A 20,889-nucleotide genomic window follows, 5' to 3' on the forward strand; every position below is an offset into this window, starting at 1 on the left:
ATTCATTTGCTTCGTGCTTTGATTAAAAAAAGTACTCTGAGGGTTTCAGAGGCTCTCACATGATGGGGACAAGGGAAGAGGTTTGTTCGTTCTGTGAGGGAGAAAATACTTTATCTCACCAGGGTTGCCAAAGGACAAACACATAACACTAGGCTGGAATTATCCTCAACAAATAACACTTGTAGTCCTCTCTTCTGGCAAATGTTGGCTCTTTGATTTGAGGTAATGTGCTAACAAGCAGTGGGTATATGGAATACCCATAGCCTTAATATGTGTATTTTCAAGGAAGTGAGAGTCTGCATGTGGTTGTGTGTATATATGCCACTTTGTGTGTGCATGTGTATTTTCACACTAATTAATGAAAGGCTTTATATGCTGGCTGAGGTGACAATGGCCTGTCTCTAGTCAGGCATTGCATCCCCCTCCCATGTCAGTCTCAACCCTTGGTGGTCCGGGTCCTCTCTCTCGCACACTAACACATTAATGAGCCCAGTCTAATTAGTGCTTGTGGCTTCATACCAGGGACCCCTGAAACCACATCACCATTGTGAGTTAGCCTAATCAGGGGACCACTAAAAAGACAAGAGTGCCCAGTGCTCAAGCAAGGACGTTCACATGTATGCCCGACCAGTTTGGACTCCCTCAAATTAGCACCCCAAATCTTTTGGACGAGGAGAGGGAGCAAAGAAAGAAAAGGTTGCATTTTTCAGATTTGTGACCACTGAGGATCGGCTGCTCACTCCTTCCCATTTATTTCCCTCACTTCCTCCCATAGTTCTCCTCCCGAGGGCGATGCAGAAAAATGATTTTCCTCTTCTTCTTCCTTATTCTTCACCGCAGATAATTCAATCTGTTTAATATAAAATAATCTCTCCCGATTTTTCAGCCTATTTTAACCTGATCAGTCAAACAGCTGCCTCAGGGGGACAAGCTGCATTCCAGCTCGTCAAAAAAAAAAAAAGAAATTATGGGAGCGTCAGCCCAGGGAAGCTGTGTGCTTTGAAAAGTGTCTGTTTGCTGTTCTTATGTTTCACATGTAAAACATGAAACAACGTGATTCAAATTAAAGGACATTAAAGTTCCTACACATTTTTAAAGTCAAAATTCTGAACTTTTCCAGACTCATATTTTTAAATACTAAACATAGTATTTAATATATATGCTGGCATGCTTTAGGGATATTGGCAAAGCTTTAAATGTGGAATCTGCAAAAAACCAAAGAGTGTAAGAAAGTGGATGGCTGGATGGTTATTTATTTTCATGGCTTTTTTAGCTCTCAAAAAGTTACATAATTTTTCATCCTTCTTGTGCTTTTCTCAACCCCCTACGTAGGAGTCCTGAAAATGAGAAACCGAATGATGCAAATAAATATACAGAAAAGACATTAACAGTCCTCATAAAGGAAGACAATTGGTGATGTGAGTTGTGGTACTTGAGGTCTGGGGGTTTAACTTGTGTCCCACAGCACTTAACATCCCCCTAGCCATCTCTCCTGGCAGTTAATTAGAATCCAATAAGGTTGCTGCCTGTTGGTCATTGTTCCTCCAGTGTGTTTACCCTTTCTAGAGGCTCCATTCGCTGCTTAATCTGGCGAGAAGCTGAATGTCAATAGGTCAGGCCAAGACTCCAGAGCCCTGAGAGAGAGAGGGAGAGACCCTGAGTCGACACATAGGGAGGAAAGAGAGAGGACCATTCAGCTGAAGGAAAGGGGTCATTTTTCTCCTTCCCCTCAATATTGGTCTTTGCCGTTCTATTCATCCGCACCCAGCCTCCACCTCTTGCTTCTCCCCTTCTTGTCTTTTCTTCTCACTTCTAATCCATCCTCTTGATTGTTCTAAGCTGCTTTCAGCCAGCCTCCAAGAGGGTGGAGGGGTGGAGGTTGGGGGGACTCTGAGTCTGTTTTAATTAAGATTTAAAAGACGACTCCCTCAAGCAGGGAGATTTAAGAAGAGATGGACAGAGCGGAGTAAACGAGTAAAGATGGGACAGATTGCAGATTGGACACAGCAAATATCAGAAAATCGGTACGGAGGGAAAGTTAAAAAGCTATTATTTAACGCACGTAGATGGGAGCGTCGAGTACACAAGCACAGCCAGACACTGAGGCATTGAAAGGGGCTAAGCCAGATGGGATTTTTTTTTCTTCATTTGTAATCACACAGCACAATCTATATAGATTGATCTCAACTTCCTGTGATTCATACCGTATCCTGCGAGAGTGATATGGGATCAGTGGTAGCCAGCAGGCAAGCTGAGCGAGTTATCTCCACTCTCTGTCTAATGATCGATCATCTCACCAGATGGGCTTAAGAGCCCTGTAACACTTCACTTGTTTATCAGAGCTGCAAACCTTAGGCCTATCTGTAGATGTGACCCGCAAAGTAAGTGTTATTTTTGCAAACATATAGTACTTAAGAGTAAAGGTGTTATGATCAGGGGCCCATCCAGTAAGTTCTGAAAGAGGTTTCCACATGGGGGGCACCTACAATCTTCTAGTGGGATATCAAAAGAATTAAAGTAGTTCTATTATATTGTTGTCATAATGGGAGGAGGTGGGAAGACAGGACAAGGTATAATTAACGGATAGAAAAACGTAGCGACATAATCAAAAAATAAATTAATAATCAATTTTCAAGCTAGCCCCCTCTAAATTGTATGGATTAAAAAAAAATCTAAGCCTATCTAGCAAAGGGTCTCTGGGGTGCGATAGGTTTAAGAGTTTGTAGGTGGGCGAACCTGGTAACTATGCATTCATCTCTCAAAACAATATCAGCAATTTAGGGTTTACCAGAACAAAATGTGTAAAAGAAAAAGTAAGATATATGTAAATCGGCAGCATCACATGTATAAAAATATTCCCCTATTATTTTCTAACATCTCACACAGGCTGCGTCCAGACAGCAGCCAATGCTTCTAAGCATGGATGCAGCAATCCTTTTTGAACTTGTTCTATCAGAAGCTGTGCTTCCAGCATATCCTGTCTCAACGCATTTCAGCAGAATGTGCCGAATGTGTGCTAAACGTGAGCATTTAACCAGAGGCACGCCAGCTCTCCTGCTGTGCGTTACCCATAACAGTTCAGAAAATCAAAAACTTCATCTTTCAAAATGTTTATGTAGCATAGAACAGTTCAGTTGAGTCCATATATACTGTGGTTTTTATGTTTTGTCTCTTTCTAAGGTGGTGCCAATCCTAAAGAAGCATTAAAAAGGCTGACTTTTTGTTTTTGTTTAGTGTTTTAAACTACTCAGGTTGGATAAGTCTAAGTTTTTCAGATTTTGCGTTGATGAAAGCAGACTAGACCAATTTAAAAAGAAAGTACTATAACTGAATCTTGCTGGCTAGCCTGGTGAACAATCTTTATTATTTGATTCTGCCCAAACAACTCCTACTTAAGAGAGATAGGGAGCTTTAAAGATAAGTTTAAATATTCAGATGGTAGCTGTCAAATAATCACAAGTGAGACTCTTCAGGTATTCTTACACGTGGCTTTTTTTTTTTACCCCTCCAGGGGGTCTTTTGTGTCCCTTATATGATAGTAGGCTGACAGGAAACGGGGAAGGAGAGGGGGGAAGACATGCGGTAAATGTCGTCGGGTCCAGGAGTCGAACCCGCGACGGCCGCGTCGAGGACTCAAGGCCTCCAAATATGGGTCGCGCTAACCACTACGCCACCACGGCACGCCCACATGTGGCTCTTTTTGAGTGCCATTGTCACAACAGTGGATGCCTGGGACATCCTCATTAACTTCTTAAAAGTCTTATCGCACCATGACAAAAACAGATTATCCCACAGGAGTCTGGCCGCTAGAGATACACGCTGATCCATTCCTGCATTGCTGTACTTACACCATGCAAACAGGGCACTTAATGGCAAAGCGGCATTTGCATGTTCATCTGCAGCCGTGTAGATGGTGTGTGCTTTGTGTTTAGTAAACCAGTCACATTGCACACATCTGTCCCTATTTTCAAACTTAACATTCTTCACTTGAAGACACACCCCAACACAAAGCGAACAAAGACGTGTTTAAGTTCATCAAACCGCAGACTTTGGTGAAGGCAAGGGTCAAAAGCCCAACCCATGGCATTCTCCACTCAGATACAACCCAACACACAGCCACCATATGTCCACTATTTCACAGTTAATGAGCCAGCCCACCCCGGATGACAAAGATCTATTCACACTCAGTTGACTCTGAGGGAATCTGCAATTGCCATGGTGTGATTAGGACAGAATACAGCACTAGTCCAGCCAGTGGCCATTTGGGAGCAACAATAAACTAGAATGAACAGAGGAAGAAAAGACGTGTTAGAGAATATGGTACACGAACAAAGAACTTTATAAAACACTTTAAGAGGATAAACGCAGGCATGATCTCACCCTCAGCCTCGCTATGGCTCCATCGCCCGCCTCCATCAAAGCCCCCCGAGACTCTCCCAGCACACTTTCTGCCTCCGTCACTCACAACTCTTAATAAGGCCAGCAGTAAACGGCGGGGGAAAATATGTGGGGATGAAAGCTTCTTCTCTTATGTTCTCGCTTTGAGGAAGTGTTTCAGGTTGTCAGGGGACGGGGGTAGTAGGCAGAGGGGGTGCATCTTTATGGAGTAATTCTGCATTTTAATAGAGACAATAAACCCGTCTGCTTTAAGATAATATTTTCTCCCATATCCTGTTGTGTTGTAACTCTGGGGATTTCTGACAGACAACAAAAAAAAAAGAAAAAAAAATTCCACCCCCTCTAAGCAAAAGGTATAGAAGAAAGTCATGCCAAAGAAGAAGGTGTGCAGAGTTCCTGTGGGAGGGATAGATCACATATATTCTTTCACCGCAGTGATTAATAACTTGGAAAAAAAGGTCAAACTTGACTTGAAACGGTCCAGTATATCACAGTTGCATTTGGAGTCTGCGTTTCATACATCAGTTCTGGCAATGATGTCCCATCAGTCCCATCAGCCTGGTCACACAGGAAAGACCCTCTGTGCAGATTATCAAAGATTGATGGGGTGTCCTAGTTAAAGACAGAGAAGCTCTCTGTCGTTCGCAGCTTTTGCGGAAGCACTTTTGTGCAAGGTTTAAGTGCATATGTTATGTGAAGCCCAAGGATTTAACTCAAGTATGTTTAGGAAATTTGCGAACGTGAAATTTCCAGACTTGTTATCTCAAAAAAAAATAGACAAATGAAAAGCAGCACATATGACTTTACCTCCTCCTATGATCCTTCGTACTCATTATTCTGTAACTACAGATGAAACAAACTGACAGAACAAACAGGATGTTTATCCTGATTGCTTCTTTTCTTCCTCTCCAAGACACAACCTAAGCATCTATTTTACTCTCTGTTCGCTGTCATCCTACCCATTTCTTTTTCAGAGTGCTTGCTTAATAATTAATTGATTAATTAGTTCCCTCATTAATCATTTACTCATTAATCATGGCCTGATTTTTTCTGGAGGAAGCAGCGCAATCTGAAAAACCCTGACTTCACATTTCACTCTAATTATGCTCTTTTACTAATCAACGCTTAAGAAATGGAGTTTCAGGAAATTAGTTTTCCCTTTCCTTTCCCCTCCTTTTCTCAGCACAAAGCAGGATGTAGTGAGGTTGGCATGTTACATTTTCCCTCCCTTTTTTGTGTTCTCAAAGCTCTTAGTCAGGAGTAATTTTTAGGGATGGTTCAGGATTTATTAAGTGAGTTTCTGTTAAAAGTTAGCAAAGGTTAATAACTTACCTGCAGTAGATAATTCTTTTGGCACCTTCCTTTAGTATAAATTCACATTAGCTGGACCCGGACATTGAAATTAACTGCTAGTCAGTGAGGGCCAAATACTAAAGCAGACATCTACCATCTTTATCTGCTAGTGTCAAACAAACCACAGTGTTTTATTCAAATCTTTAATTTGAAGTCTGCATTAATCCACAAAACCTTAAAGTTTACTCTTATTAGTTTCAGTTAATATTCTTGTTTGCTTATGCCATTTTTATTCTGAATTCTGAAAACATTTGCTAACCTGGGTTTGTTCTTGTTTTGCATTTTTACAGATTGCCTAATAGAACATCTTAGTTTAAATCAACAGAGACAAGTTTTGTTGACATTTTATTTCTGCATTTTACTTTGTGCATTTTACTTTGTGAACTTTGCTGCTAACAATTAGGGGAAGAGAAGTGTTATAATTTGAAAAAGTCCTTTTTAGGGTTTTGTCTGCCTTAGGTTTTGTATAAGTTACTGTAAAATATAATGCCTATGCTATATAAGTTGTTTGTTTTTTGTTGCTGGTGTAACATAGCATCACTAAACTGATGACTGCAATGTATATTCTCTTGGAGATATCTTTGTTAAAGTAGAGTATTTAAACCGAAGAATGGAGTTGTTGAGGAGAGGACAAGCCGGGCCATTGCCTTCCTATGCAAGTCTGCTCAATTCTCACTTCACTGCTCCATCTTGGTTTTCTCCCATTGATATGGATTCTTCTGGTAGAATTTAAATCAGGCCAATCAGCGAATGGAAGGAGAAGTTGTGAACAATGATGTCAATTTTCTGCTCAATTTTAAAACTGTAAGTCTATAGCCTTAGCAATGGTAACAGAGGAAATAAATAAAGCCATTCCGTCCGTGTTAGCCGCGCTTCCAAATATTGAATTAACATTAACAGCTGCCTCATTCGACTTAGCACTTCTCTATACACAGTGGGGGATGGTTGTTTACAGCGCTGGCAATTTCCGGTTGCTGATTAGAAAACCTCAACATCGAATTGGCGCATTACAGAAGTCACAGGCAAACATTAGCAACTAAAATTTAAAATTCAACACAGTCCACGCCTCCAGGAAGCAATGTTTTCTTTATAGCCTAGAGTCCAGACCCTCTGTACGTAGCAAATTACGTAGGACAAGGGGTTGGTTTTTACCAGTCTAAAGAGAGTCAAGTCAGTATAACTGGGTGCACTTGATGTATAATTTGGTTGGCTTTAGTTTTGTTTGCTTTCATGAGGTCAACTGTTGAGTTATTAGTTTAGGATTTTTGTAAATAATGTTTTGGTCATGATTTTCTGTAACTACACCTGCTACACTCTACATCATCTGTCAACTACCGTTTTTCAGCCACTGTATCCACACAATGCAGGAATGACTTCTTTTCTTTCTTCAAGCACAGCTAAAACAGGGTGTCAAGCTTAAAACACTCACCTTCATACCCTGGGTTAATTGCATGCACTTACTACAGCAGACAAAAATCTATCTATACCACAGTACCAGACAGACTTTAGATGAGAAATAATTTTAATTTAGTCTCATTTCACAATTCACCATAACCTCTTTTCATAAATTCTGAGCCATCACTTCAACATTATGCTCGCTGAAAATATTAGCGAGGGAGTCTACGTCCACATAAGAGAAATCCCCTCCCACCCTCCAAAAGAAAACAGCCCAAGCAAGCAAGTTTGAAGAGTGTAAGAACCAGAGAGGTGGCAGCTCTGTGAATCACACTCTCATTGTTTCCACTGAAGCCACAACTCCTCTGGGTGAGGAGGTAATTTGTTTAATCGCCAAGAGTTATAGTCCCTGGATGGAGAGATGGGGGCGATAGGATAGTTCTGAAATATGTTCAGCAATGTGGAACGAACACGAGAGGGAGAGTGACAAGAACCATTTTCAACACGTTTAATTAGAAGTGTTTGTTTGCCTTTGTGTTTCTGTCCGATGCAGGGTTCACAACACAGCTCAGCTGCTTTGTGTGAAGAGACTCTTCAGAAAAAATAAAATAAAAAAAGAAAATTATGCATCAAATTAAAGAGAACTCCAATGAAATAGAGGCAAGTCGGGTATTAACCTCTAAGCTTTAAAAAGCACACATATTAAACAACACTAATGAGACTCTCATTGAGCTAGCTGTGTATTATATTCAAACACACACAAAAGGGCAGCTCTGACTTTGGTGTGCCACCGCTGCTTCTGAATGAGGTTGTCTCTTATTCATCTCACTTGAAGCAAACACTGCAGGAGCGAACAATGCAATAGATGGCCCTTTCATGCTAATGAGATGCATACATTTACAGCAATACCACCCTCATTAAAAAAAATAATAATAATAATAAAGGAGGGAGTATTAATTATGAAACACACTACTTCCTATTGCGGGAAGCCAAGGGGGTCTCCACTGGGCTCAATTAGGAAGAGCAGGCCACAAATCCCATGACTAAATTAATTGATACCCCAGAGCATAAAGCTCTGAGTCTCTCTACAAAATCTATGTTGAAAGAATTCCTGTTTTCATTTCTAAAGCAATTGCAAAATATGACACATAAAGACAAATGTAATTTACTTTTAAAAAAATCTCTTCCTTGTTTGTTGTATACATTTTTCATCTGTATTTTTTTCTTTTATTTTTTTTTGTATGCTAACTTGTATTACCCGTCATCACAGCAACCCAAGAATGACTTGGGCCCCTAAGCAGAATTTGTTTTGCGTCACAAATTGCAGTTTTTATTTACTAAATAAATATCTACAATAATAAGTGATAGAGATTAGTTCACTTCTGTATCTAGAGTTGGAAAAGAGTTCTCAATTATGCTTTTTTAATGGTTTTTTTTTTTTGCATTTGCATTGGTGTGAAATATGATTTATGTTATGAGCAACATTTAAGATTCTTTTCAGTGGTGCGAAAAATGTTACGAATTTTACTTTTCTTAAAATTTGCTCCTCAAAAACCTAAATTTTGGCAGATTCTTAACAAGCCACATATTTGAATCGCTTAGATTTTTCAATATTTTACTTGAGTCAAATGCTCTTGGTGGCCCCCACCTGGCCTGGAAGTCCAATGTAGTAGCTTTTCTCACTTAATGCCTGGGTACAGTCCCAATTCCTTTTCCATCTCTGAGCCATCTCTCGACCACATGTTGTGCACCGTTTTATCCACCATGTTAGCTATTGCACATACACTAAAGCAGGGCTTTCAATAATTTTTTTTTTTTTTAAAACACAAGAAGATAATGATTAAAAGCACAGTAAATTGTAGTGAAAGTCCCTCCATCCAAGCACTGGTAAAAAAAGGAGAGGGAGGATGAGAAACTGGAATGGAGTGGAGAGAAGATGCAGGGAAGGGGGTGGAGGGTGGAAAAGGGCTGGAACTGTGACACACATCCAGCCAGCAGCTGTCTTGCTGAGAAAAACACCAGGGGGTGAGCAGGAGCGAAATGACAAGACTAGCTCAATCAACATCTTGTCAACACAGCAAGCTGATGTGTACAGACAATTTCATACCACCACCGCAGACCCCCTCCTCTCCTTTTTCTTCCCGTTTTTTTTTTTTTTTTTTTCCACATGGCTTTTTGTTTCCTGTCCTGCTGCCAGCCAGCCAGCCAGTCACTTGCTATCTGTCTGCACGGAGTCAGCTCTCAGCTCTCTGGCTCGGGGCTTTAGTGTGTGTGTATTTGAAGGGAAGAAAGGGTGTGTGGGGGGTGTTTAAAAGCCATACTAGAATTATGCAGAAGGAGACGCTTCTGCCTACTCAAAACCCTGAAGATACGGGACCACAAGGGTGATCGTGCATATACGCGTGGCAGGTTGTCAAGACACTGCAGCACGGTGACTGCGCGAATCATTCACATGCGCTCACATGCTGACTGTGTCACATCAGCACTCTTTGACCACCCCACCCCACCCTCCTTTTTCACTTTTTCTTCTTGCATGCATACCACTCTATTTCACTATCCACTGCAAACTGTTGGAGCAGCTACTTAGTGCATGAGTCTGCGGCTGCTCGCCCGTGCGATCAGCCTCACTGCTGCCCTGATGTGTGCAGCACCCCGTCGCAGCGGGGAAAAGCCTCGCGGTGACGGCCTTGGAGACAGGCTGATTACAGCATTCCATCAATCGCCCCCCTGCTGCACCACAACCACCTGCCTCTGACTTGCTTCTTTGCAACTACAAGTTGACAGAATGGAAAAAAAAAACTTTTTTCCATTTTTACCTTGCCTTTTTTTTTTATCTTTCTAACATATGGCTCCTTTCCCCCCACCCCCTGCTGCTCCCTTTCTAACCTGCTTTCTTGAGTGTTGTGTTGACAAGCTGACATAAACCCCTGTGATTTTCACACCATGAATTCAAAGAGCAAAAGAAAAAGGGACAGAGGGATCCAAGACAGCAAAGAGGAAGAGAATGTTTTAGGGGAGTCTGGCAGAAGATGACAGCTGACAGTCTAGAAATGCAGAGCGATGGCAGAAGAGCCCAAGAGAAACAAACCAACAATTAGTAACACCTTATATAATGTTCAAGGAGGGCCTGCTAGCCATTGATTTCAGGGATCATGCCTCACTGGCTGCAGACATATGCGCAGTAAGCAGAGCAGTGAGCCGATGGCAATGGATTGTAGATGGATGTAGGACTGGAGGAAATTGCCCCGGGTGGGGGTATCAGTAGAGCAGCGGGGGGTGAGGAGTTTTCTGGCGGGTGGATAAACTGGTCCACTCTCTAAAAATCACCCGGGCCTGAGCCAAGATTTTCACAATGGAATAAAGGCTGAAAGGGGAGGCTAGGCGGATTAAACTCTGGCAAAACAGCTCTTAAAAAGCTGTTAGAGTGCAATTTGGGCACAAAAACGCAGAATGGGAGAAAAGATAGTGAGAACGGAAGGGTGGGTGGTAGGGTTAGTTGGAATGCAGCGTGGGAGAGAAAGGGATAGAACTGAGTGTGCATGGGCACCATTAGAGACAACGCCGTCTGCAAAGACGCAAGCTGAAGCTGTCTGCGACAATCCGAAGCTGAAGGAAAGAACAGAGGTTCTTACACATTGAGCTCATGTGTTTTTGGTGCCACATTGCTGCAAGCCAGTGGGTGGTATCTGTTGTTAGCCCCCTTCGAGCTCTCAGAAGTTCTGTAGGAGTCACGCTAATGAGCTTAGTAGCCAGATCAAATATGAGATGGGTGCAGTATCCCCTTTGGGACTCTTTGGTGCAGCCGCTCAGTACGACTGTCTGCTTTGTACACGCATATACGCACAAGTGCTTTCACACAGGGAAAGAAAGACAAAAGAGCTCAGCTCAAAACAAAGGGATAATAATTCCACGCAGAGTTCCCCTTTTCCAGCTCGATTTAGAAGCCTTATCTAGACAAGGCACAATGGATACCATTTAGGAAAAAAGGTTGTTTATTCCAAGTTAAAAGATTATTTTCCCACCAATTGCTGTATTCTAGAGTCCTCTTTATCCTTCTCATATTTTTATGTTTGCCTTTTTTATGGAAAAATCGAGCTATGGTAGATTGTACTCTGGTTTCCCAACGCTTTCCTGACATTTTAAAAAAGATTTTGACTTACCAAAGCACAGTTTACATCAACCAGTAAAACTGGGTAGCACTTGTATTTACAGACCCCAGATTGTGGCAATTGGCCTCCTTGAACTGAATTTGATTGAGGTCATAGAGTAAAATGGCTGTGCGAGATGGAGCATCTCTCTCGGAAATGTATTCAGCCGAGTGTTGATGCAAAACAAGGGAAATATGAACAGGGAGTGTAGTCTTGTATTACTTAGTGGTTTATTTGAAGGACATGGCCTCCTGTTAAATTAACTAACAGCCTTGGGTGCATTTTTTACATCCAGCAGTTACTGTGGTGACTTGCCAGTAAATGTGCTATGTGTGTTGGATTTATATTTTCTCTAAAGGTCATCTCCAGTGCCATTAACTCTTCCTCCTGTTTTTAGCATCGGTGCTTGTGCTTACGCACAGAAAAAAAGTCTAATTTGATCAAGGCACGTGTCCAGCATTGAACAGATCATTGCTGACATCTGTCCATCTTGTCCTGATCCCTCTTAATCTGAACGTATCAGATGATTTGAAAGAGGGAGTGCAGGCAAGTGCCGGGGTCAACGTAAAGCTCTTTAGTAGGTGATGGTCAAGTCTGGGAGGAAGCTCTGCTGCACTTAGCTCCAACCATGTGACAGCAAAGTCAGTGTGTCAAAGCATCCGCTAAATGTGCCCGCTGGTGCCTGACAAGTTGATGTCCATATTAATGTATGTCCTGTCCTACATGCTCATTCACATATTCAGATGCATGCTCGCAGAAACAGATATAAACACAGCACATTTCTCAACAGGGAAAAAAAAACAAACAAAAAACCAACATAGCCGGCTCTTGCCATCAGCCATAAATCCACATAAACTTGGTCTCATGTATATCGGGCAGTGTGAAATGATATCCCATTTTAAGAAATCCAGATTAAAATTTAACAGACCACACATGCATTGACCTTGTTACCAGGAGATGAAAAACACACACTAGACATGAAACAAGGACAGAAACATAATGAATGCAATAAATTTTGTTGCTTTGAGATCTTGCTGGATGTAATGTTGAAGTGAGCATGAATAACTATAATCACCCTTACACATTTTTACCTCCGTAAGGTAGCCTATTAAACTAATATCTGCTACAGATGTTTTATTTGTGCAGTAAATTTAGGAACCAGTTTTTCAACTTCATTATGTTGCTGATGGTGGTCATGAAAATTTGGTTGTCGAGTCCTCAGGTGTTTTATAGTTCTCAAGAAAGTTCACCAATGTGTCCCTCAGGGCCTTCATTTGAAAGGGTGATGCAGGAATATGGAAAACCTATTCTCAGCACAAAGTCGATCATGATCCCAGTGTGCTTTGGTTTCACCAGGGATGCTGCTTTTTTCCTACCCTGTTTGAGGTAGATACATAAGGAACAGGATGTCTGCTTTGGCAACTTAATGTTCTTAATCATACGGATGATGTAGTGCTATTTGCATTTTACAGCTGTTGTCTTTGGGAAGCAATAGATTGGTTAATAGCAGAATTTGAAGTGGCCAGGATGAGAGTCACGTTTTCTGAATATGAGGCCATAGTTCTTAACTAGAAAACAGTGGATTGCTTCTTTCAGTTTGACGGTCAGGTCAGGTATCTTCTTCATTGCAGGCTGAAGCAGTATAGATTGGGGCCTCACCTGCTGTATTCTGCAAATGCTCCAGGTTGACCACCAGAGAAAAGCTTTTGCTTATTGATCCATCAGTTGTTCAACCTTTATCTATGGCCACAAGAAATAGATTGTAATTGAAATAATGAGACCCTGGAAGTGTTGTCAATGGTACATAATGTTGTCCTTTTCATCAACAGTAGCACGATAGAGCAGTGGCTTGATAACTAGATTTTGACAGTTCGTTGTGGCTCCGGTGTTGTATAGAGCTTTATCAAATACGAGGGCTCCAAACCGCTTTACACTACAATGGCCCTTATCTAGCGCCTTTTCAAGTCACTAGACGCCAGAGAGCTTTACACTACATTCAGTGATTCATTCAATCGCAAACATGTTCACACACTGATGATGGCATGCTACTGGATAGTAGCCACACCTGTCCTGGGTCAGTCTGACAGAAGCGAGGCTGCCATGCACCAGGGCTCCTCTGACCACCACCAGCAGGCAATACAGGTAAAGTGTCTTGCCCAAGTAAATAATGACTGAGCGGGAATCAAAACTGCAACCCTTGGACTGTTGAAGCCTACCCTATCGGTATGGGGAATTGTTACCTCATACCCTGGTCTCTGAAAAAAGGATGGATGAATGGATGAACAGCAGAAGTGTTTCAAGAAAATTTCAGGTTTTTTTCAGTATTCAAGCTCCCCATGTTTAGTTTGGGGAAAAAAACACTCAGAGCAGTACAGTTTGTGTACTTGAGCACAAGTGCGTGACACAGCAGCCCACAGAGAACAAGCCTCTTCACACCCACATCTTATTTTTTTCTACTTGCTCCTTCACCACCAATTCTTTGTCTGGTTCTGTTCCTTTTTCCCCCACGTCAGAAATGTATTCATGTAATTAAGCTGCTAATACACCGTCAAAGAATTGTCTAATTCAGCAAGGAGGAATTAAAGGAATCTGGCATGAGTCATTAGCCAGTCGAGATGTTCTGTTCAGCGTTTTCAATAAGGGATCTAGAGAGCCATGAATCACTTATAGGGTGAAAAAGAACACTCTCTACAGCACATGCTCGGCGCTTTATGTTTGTATAGCTGCACATATATGTGTGCGCGTGGCGTTAATTGCCATTTGCGAGCATGAAAAATGGTATGTGGGCGAGGTAAAGAGAAACAATTCAGTGCATGTAATCCATCTTAACAATCAACCAATGCAGTGAATTATTACCCATTGTAAACATTTAGATATTCTGGGCGAGAAACTTAATTGCAATCAATGTTTGCACTGCTGCAAGCATGGGGAGGAAAATCCTCAGCTCACTTTGCAAGGAGAGAAAAAGGAAACACACAGAAGCTCATAAAGGCAGCATGTTCGAGACACGCAAATAAGAAAAAAGAAATATATATTTTTTAAGAGTATGACGGGAAAATTCCAGCCTTCGGTAAATGCCTAATAGACTGAGCTCGAAGACGCTACACTTCTCATTGGTGCTCTAAAATTGGCCTCTTTTGATCCAGAGTGCGTGATACACATACTGCCTACCTGTTTGCACCCACTGCTCACTCGCATTTTGAAAAAGTGATGCACAGGGAGAGAATATTAGAACGCTTTTTGTTTTTTTTTCCGCCTAATAAACTATTAACACATCCTGGGGGCCAGATGGGGGAGTGAGAGACAATGGGTGGAAGTGAAAATGGGTTTTAAGAGGGATGCTGAGAACCACGATGTGTTGGGGATGAACTCTCGTTCTTGATGAGCTCACTGTTTGGCATCTTTAATTGTGATGTTGTGTGACACTGGCGGGAGGTGGGCTGAAAGGGTGAAGGAGGAGAGGGGGGAGGTTCAGTCCAGGGTGCACCCGGAGATGAAGTGGGTAATTGAGTGGGGAATAAACAGTGCCAACAATCTGGGAAGCCCCCTCCCATTTCAAACTGGAGTTAAAAAAAACAGAGAATGGAGTGAGAAGAGATGAAGAAAAGAGTGAGACTGAGAGAAAATCCCATCCACCCTCTGGGGGAAAAGCTGCTATTGAAAAGCTATTAAACTTGCATTTAGGAGGATTGATTGGAAATGAAGAGGCCTATTAAAAGAGAGGGACAAGGGGACAATAGCGCGTCTCTGGCCGCCGTATGTTGCCCTCCTTTCAGTGGCTTTCTTTGCTATTGGAGGCAGGGGGGGGCTGTCTGTTTAAGCGCTCCCACCAAGAGAAGCAGTTAAAAAGGGGGGGCTTAGCACTGGCTGAATAGGACCCGTCTTTATCTTCCTTCATCCCCCCTTTTCCTTCTTTTCTGCACTGTGCAACAAAGAAGTGGAGACGCTGAAAGAGGGAAGGTTTTTTTTTTTTATAAGTCCCTTTCCCAACTCACACAGGCACCCTGCGAAGATAACCAACCAACTGCCTCTCCTCTCCTTCTCACCACCTACCTTCCCCCTATGGATTAGTTACCTCTGGAGTTTTGCCATCTTTCCCCTGCCAGTAGGATTTGTAATACTCAATCTTTAGCATAGTGGCACAAACAGTTGGAGCCAAGTATCCGTATTCACGCTGCGCTTCGGCATGTGTGTGAAGGCAAGCCAGCCAATCCGGAGGGAGCGCGTGCGCCTTTTGCTTAAACACAGCAGCGAGACGGCAGCAGGTGTCTCCACTGACTTTCAGCAGGCTCAAACGGATGGTTCCCCCGGGAACTTTAATGGAGTTTTGATTGTTTAACATCCATTTTTACAGAAAAGCACATTTAAAGAGTGGCAGATTTTTCTCCCCAGAAGTGTGTTTTCTCTTCATGTCAGTAAGCATATAACCATATGGTCTTTTGAAACAGTTGAATAAGAAATGGGGTACTGCTGACTCTTTTTCTTAGAGTTCTTTATAAAGAAAAAAAAACCTACACAAGGTGGGTATGTTCATTCTCTTGTGAGAGTTGTGAAAACACAAATGCATGCTGTAAGGTTCAGATGATCACAGAATGATCATTGTGATTGTTGACTTCTGCTTCAGCTTCTCCATCTACAGCAGCATTGTGGCTTGTGTGACAGTGGAATCAAATTAGGTTGAATCCTTTTGCTGCTTAAGTGCAACTTCAGAATCTCTCGTGAATGCTAATAAAAGTTGCTCTTCCACCTTGTGGATGTCATCAGTCAAACTTTAGATCCTAAGAGAACTTTGAAACCCTTAGAACTAAAATGCTTCTATTATTTAAAATCTATATCAGGAGAACAATGTGGCACAGGGGTGAAGCGCACAACTCATGTACGGAGGCCTCGGTTTTCTATATGGCCGATGCAGTTTAGAGTCCCGGACCCATTGACCAGCTCTCACAACCCAATTTTCTGTCAACTTACTGACGAATAAAGATCACTACAGTCAGGAAATCTTAAAAAAAATCTATATCGAAATCTGTTAAAAAAAAAAAATCAGTATTTTACTGATGTCAGATGATATCGCTGTGTTTCCTATGACAAGAAGAGACACAATCTGACTTTAGCATAAAGAGTGGGACCGTCTTCAACTTTAATACAACTTGAAAGCTGTCAGACTCCCATGTCAAATCAGTCACTCCGTTTGTTGAAGAGTTAAATTTATCCGTTGTGTCGCTTATGATGTCACTGATCCTCAACGAGAACAGTTTGCTTTATTTTATTTTTTTTTAGTGCAACTTTGTCCCTTTTCAATCTATGCGGTTGATATCTATACTTTGTCACCCAGCTGTGTTGTTATTGTTGGTGTAAAATTGTTTAAGTGAAAAATAAAAACTACTGGCATTCCTCAGTACAAGACAACTGATGGCCGATTCTGTGTTTTTTCTATTTTACTAGCTGGGAAATGATTTTCACATTGTCCTTTTTATTTTTGTCTTCCAGCAGCCACCAAAGCAGCCTACTTCTCCCAGCAGCCCCAGGACCAGGTGGTGGTGCAGGGCCAGTCCGTGACTTTGCCTTGTGTGATTGTGGGTTACAGAGGAATGGTCCAGTGGACCAAAGATGGACTGGCATTGGGTGGAGAGAGAGACCTACCAGGTACGGTCACTACCCTTGTTTCTGTTGCCCCCTCCTTCCTCCTGCTCTCTGTATTTATTGTCCTCTGTGTCTCATCGGGTCTTGTTGCGATCAATGCCCGGTCTCATTAGAAATCAGCTCCCTCTCTGTCAGCCGTTGGGGTTTTTACACAAATGAATGGCGAGGGGAGAACGCACCGCTGACAGATCGGCTCCCGCTGCACACACCAAACTTTAATTTGTTGCTTAGCATTTTAAGAGTCTGGTAGGAAGGTGGATAATCAATTGGCTTTTGTCACGCACTGACATTTAAATGTGTAGCAGCGTAGTGAGAAAGCGGAGAGGCTTCCTCTTGACCTTAGCAACCCCATCTTTATTGTGTCTGTGTTTAAAGGACAACCTCCTCATGCAGCAGCCCTCTTACGTGTTGTGTTTCAAGCCTCATGCCACTGTGCTAACACAACAGTTAAATGCCTGGCCCCTGTAAGGTGCTGTATGCTTTTCACTTGTGCTTTATAAAGAGCTTTTACACCTCTTTTTCCCCCTTTGTTCAGAGCAGCAGCCTGGTTATTTTTTACTCCTTTTAAATATGTGTTTGTTGTTGCTCGAATTGTTTACTTCTAACTCTATTCTCTGTGCTGGCTTCATGCAGGCTGGACGCGCTATTCCTTAATGGGCGACCCGCTATCAGGCGAGCACAGCTTGCTGATCGATTCAGCGGAGTTGGCGGATGACGCGGTGTATGAGTGTCAGGCTACACAGGCAGCGCTCCGCTCCCACCGTGCCAAGCTCACTGTACTAGGTAAGATACACAGCTCACTCATGATCCTCCCAGCCAGCTCTTGTGCCAGGGTCTGCAGGCTGGCAGAGCTTTGAAAGAGAAGAGGAGGGGGGAAAAAAATCAGGGGAGTGTCTTTATCACAAAACACCAAGGCAGAAAGACAAGTGTAATTTTCAAGACTCCAGGAAAAACAAAAAAAATCGCTTTATAGAATATTCAGATCTTCAACTCAATGATGTGTCTGGTGTGTTAGGATTCAATTCATGAGCTCGGGTCTTAGTTGTCTGTAAGAAAATGGTCACACTTCCTAACTTTCTTGGATGTTTTTTAAACCTGCGTTAGGTAGCAGATTATATGTTGCTGTTACATTTTTTAGTCTTTTTTGTCACAAATAGACATTTGAGATAATCCAACCAACTTCACACAACAACAAAAAAGTAAATCAAGAACGCAGTTTTTAAATGATGTTTTCCTTTACAATGGTTAAACAGCTATCCAAGCTATCCTTAGTTTAACACTTAAATCAAACCTGTCTAAAACAATAAGTTGACAAAAAGTTCTCAAAAAGCAGTACATTATGCACTGATCTAAAAAGAAATTTGAGAATGCCCTAATAAATTACCAAAGTGAAGAGTTTGCATAGGCCTAGTCAAAGTCCAGACTTAAATCCTTAAGTCCTCATGTGACCCTAAACAGGTAATTTATCTTTTCCGAGTGTGTCCAATTCTGCAAAGAAGAGTGGGACAAAATGACAACTATGTAAAACAAACATCTAAGTGCAACTGTTGCCTCCAAGGGTGACAGAACCAGTTTACAGAGCAAATACCGTACTTCTTTTTCACATAAAGGCTGGTTAATGTGGACTGTCATTCTTCTTTAATGAATAAAATTATCAATTAACAATTGCATTTAGTATTTACCCAGGTTATTTTTGAAAGATGATAAAATTTACTGAAACTGATAATGAAACATTTAAGTTCGACAAAAAAGCTAAAACAAAAACAGCTATAAAGGGTCAAATACACTTCACATCACTATAAGGTTGTTTAAAACTTATCGTTTGTATATGTTATTCACTTCTTCTGTACAGACTGAGATAAGATTTTGTTGTATACTGCAAAAACGCGTCTTAAGGAAGTGCCAAGCAAAGCTCAGCAAAAAAAAGAGGGGAAACGCCTTTACTCTCAGTGGCAATAATTGAGACTGTACAGGTCCAAGATAATGTGATTGCTGCAGTCACAAATGACTCGCACAGTTGCTTGAAGGTCCATATCTGCACAGTTAGCACATTTTGCAGCAAGCCACAACATCTATCAAGCGCAGGGCGGTTTTGTACATTAACGTGATGTGAGTGATCTACTTCTTCACACAGACATTCAGAAGTGGAGGAAGGGGGTGGGGGGATATGGTCAGAGTAGGGAGGATTAGAAGTGACAGACCTTATGGGAGTCGGTTAGGTGCTGCTGGCATCTGGTGGCATGCAAAGGAATACCACTCCATTAATTAGTCCTGTCAATAGTCTATAAATTACTACATAAGCAAATAATCCTTATAAGGAGGGAGAAACTCAAAGGAAGAGTTTATGCAGAGCAGTTGTGGCAAATTGTGTCACAAAGTCGGCCATTCTGTTATTTATTTGTTGCCACGGAGGCAAAGTGTCAAATACTGGAGACTGGGTTGGCTAGGTAGAGAAGTCACACTCAGTATTGAAATAGAACAAAAGTACTCAAACCCCCTCGACGCTTTCACAACTTGAAACATTTCAATCAGCTTCAGTATACTTTTGGGAGGTGTTTTATGTCACAACCCTACACAAAGCAGCAAAGTGAAAGAAAAATTATGCATTCAGTTGAACATTTTCACAAGAATCTCAAAAACGTGGCTTGAATTAGTATCCATCCCCCTTTACTATGAAAACAGTAAATATAACCATGTGGCTGCCTTCTTAGGTCACCTAATTAGTAAGTAAGTGTCCACCAGTGTGCAATTAACCATTAGCATATACAACTGCTCTCTCCAGGTTTGTTAGAGAACATTACAGTATGATAGGGACCAAGGAACTCCCCAGACAGCTTAGAGAGGCAGTTTAGATGTTTAAAGGAGTGTTAGGATTCAGATTTGGAAAAATTGCAGCACAAACTGACAACCTACCAAGACATAGACGTCATCTTAACCGAAGGGAACAGCATAAATCAGAGAAGCAGTCTAGAGGTTTCTGGTAGCTCTGGAGGAACTGCAGTGAGCTACAGCTCAGGTAACTACAATCATGTCTATCATAGAAAATTGGACAATAATTCAGTTTCAGACATACAGGTGTAAACAATACGTGTTTACGTGATTTTTATTTGTGTAGTATTCTGACAACCATGTATATTGTTCCTTCCACTTCACAATTGGTTAATAATAGTGGGACAAAAAATCTCAATAAAATAAATGTAATTTCCGACTGTAATGACATAAAGTGTGACATGGGTGTGAATACAAGGCACTGTAAATAGATAAAGAAATTGTGAATGCTCATCTGTCCACCTTTCTTGTATAGTTTCACAGCTGTGCAGAGCAAATCAGTCTGCAGCTCTCCCTATGTAGAAATACATAGCATGTCAAGTCACGGAAGTCAATGAAAAACTGTCACCCCTCCTGGAAAAGACTCTGGCTAGTGGTTCATGATCCTCATGTCTATGAAATACACACAGAAATAAAATCAAAATGCAGTTTAGCTGTTTGTGAGGATGTGACTATCAAAAAGGAAGTGGGGCTTTCCTGCGTCGCGTGTGCAACCGCCCTCATTTTTGTGTAGGGGTGCGTGGGGGTGTGTGTGTGTGTGTATAAATCAATGTGGCCAGATGAGACCAAAGCAATCCTGCACAGTCAAAGGAGTCAACGGTGGGAGTGCAGTCAGGGGAATCGGCATGGAAATTAAAATCACCTAGCGCTCGGATTCCATTAGTGTCCGTGCCGCGGCAACGGAAGGACCTCTGACAATTCAGATACACACAGCGAAATTGGTTCGGCGGAGGGTGCGAGAAAGGCCAGCACAAACCCCATGTTTACGCCTTCTCTTATTGGTCGGGGGAGATAGACGCCTTCATCAGGGGTGGCACGCTCGGCTTGCCAGTGGTGCGTGCGAAACCATGCAAATAAATGAACAAATAAGCAATTCGGCTGAAACATCAGTCTGCAACAGTGGGAG

At 41.9% G+C, this 20,889-nt stretch overlaps 1 protein-coding gene across 4 annotated transcripts in view; it reads left to right on the forward strand.

Annotated features, from left to right (window-relative positions):
* The window catches only part of kirrel3l (kirre like nephrin family adhesion molecule 3, like), a 44,658-nt gene that overhangs the window by 10,337 nt on the left and 13,432 nt on the right, over nucleotides 1-20,889 (forward strand). For all 4 annotated transcript variants that reach the window (XM_032557219.1, XM_032557227.1, XM_032557233.1 and 1 more), the window contains exons 2-3: nucleotides 16,782-16,937; nucleotides 17,568-17,717. In XM_032557219.1, coding sequence (XP_032413110.1) covers nucleotides 16,782-16,937; nucleotides 17,568-17,717 — 306 coding nt within the window. The remainder of the gene's footprint in view (nucleotides 1-16,781; nucleotides 16,938-17,567; nucleotides 17,718-20,889) is intronic.

This window comes from Xiphophorus hellerii, chromosome 3 (assembly GCF_003331165.1).
Source record: "Xiphophorus hellerii strain 12219 chromosome 3, Xiphophorus_hellerii-4.1, whole genome shotgun sequence".
Lineage (NCBI taxonomy): Eukaryota > Metazoa > Chordata > Actinopteri > Cyprinodontiformes > Poeciliidae > Xiphophorus > Xiphophorus hellerii.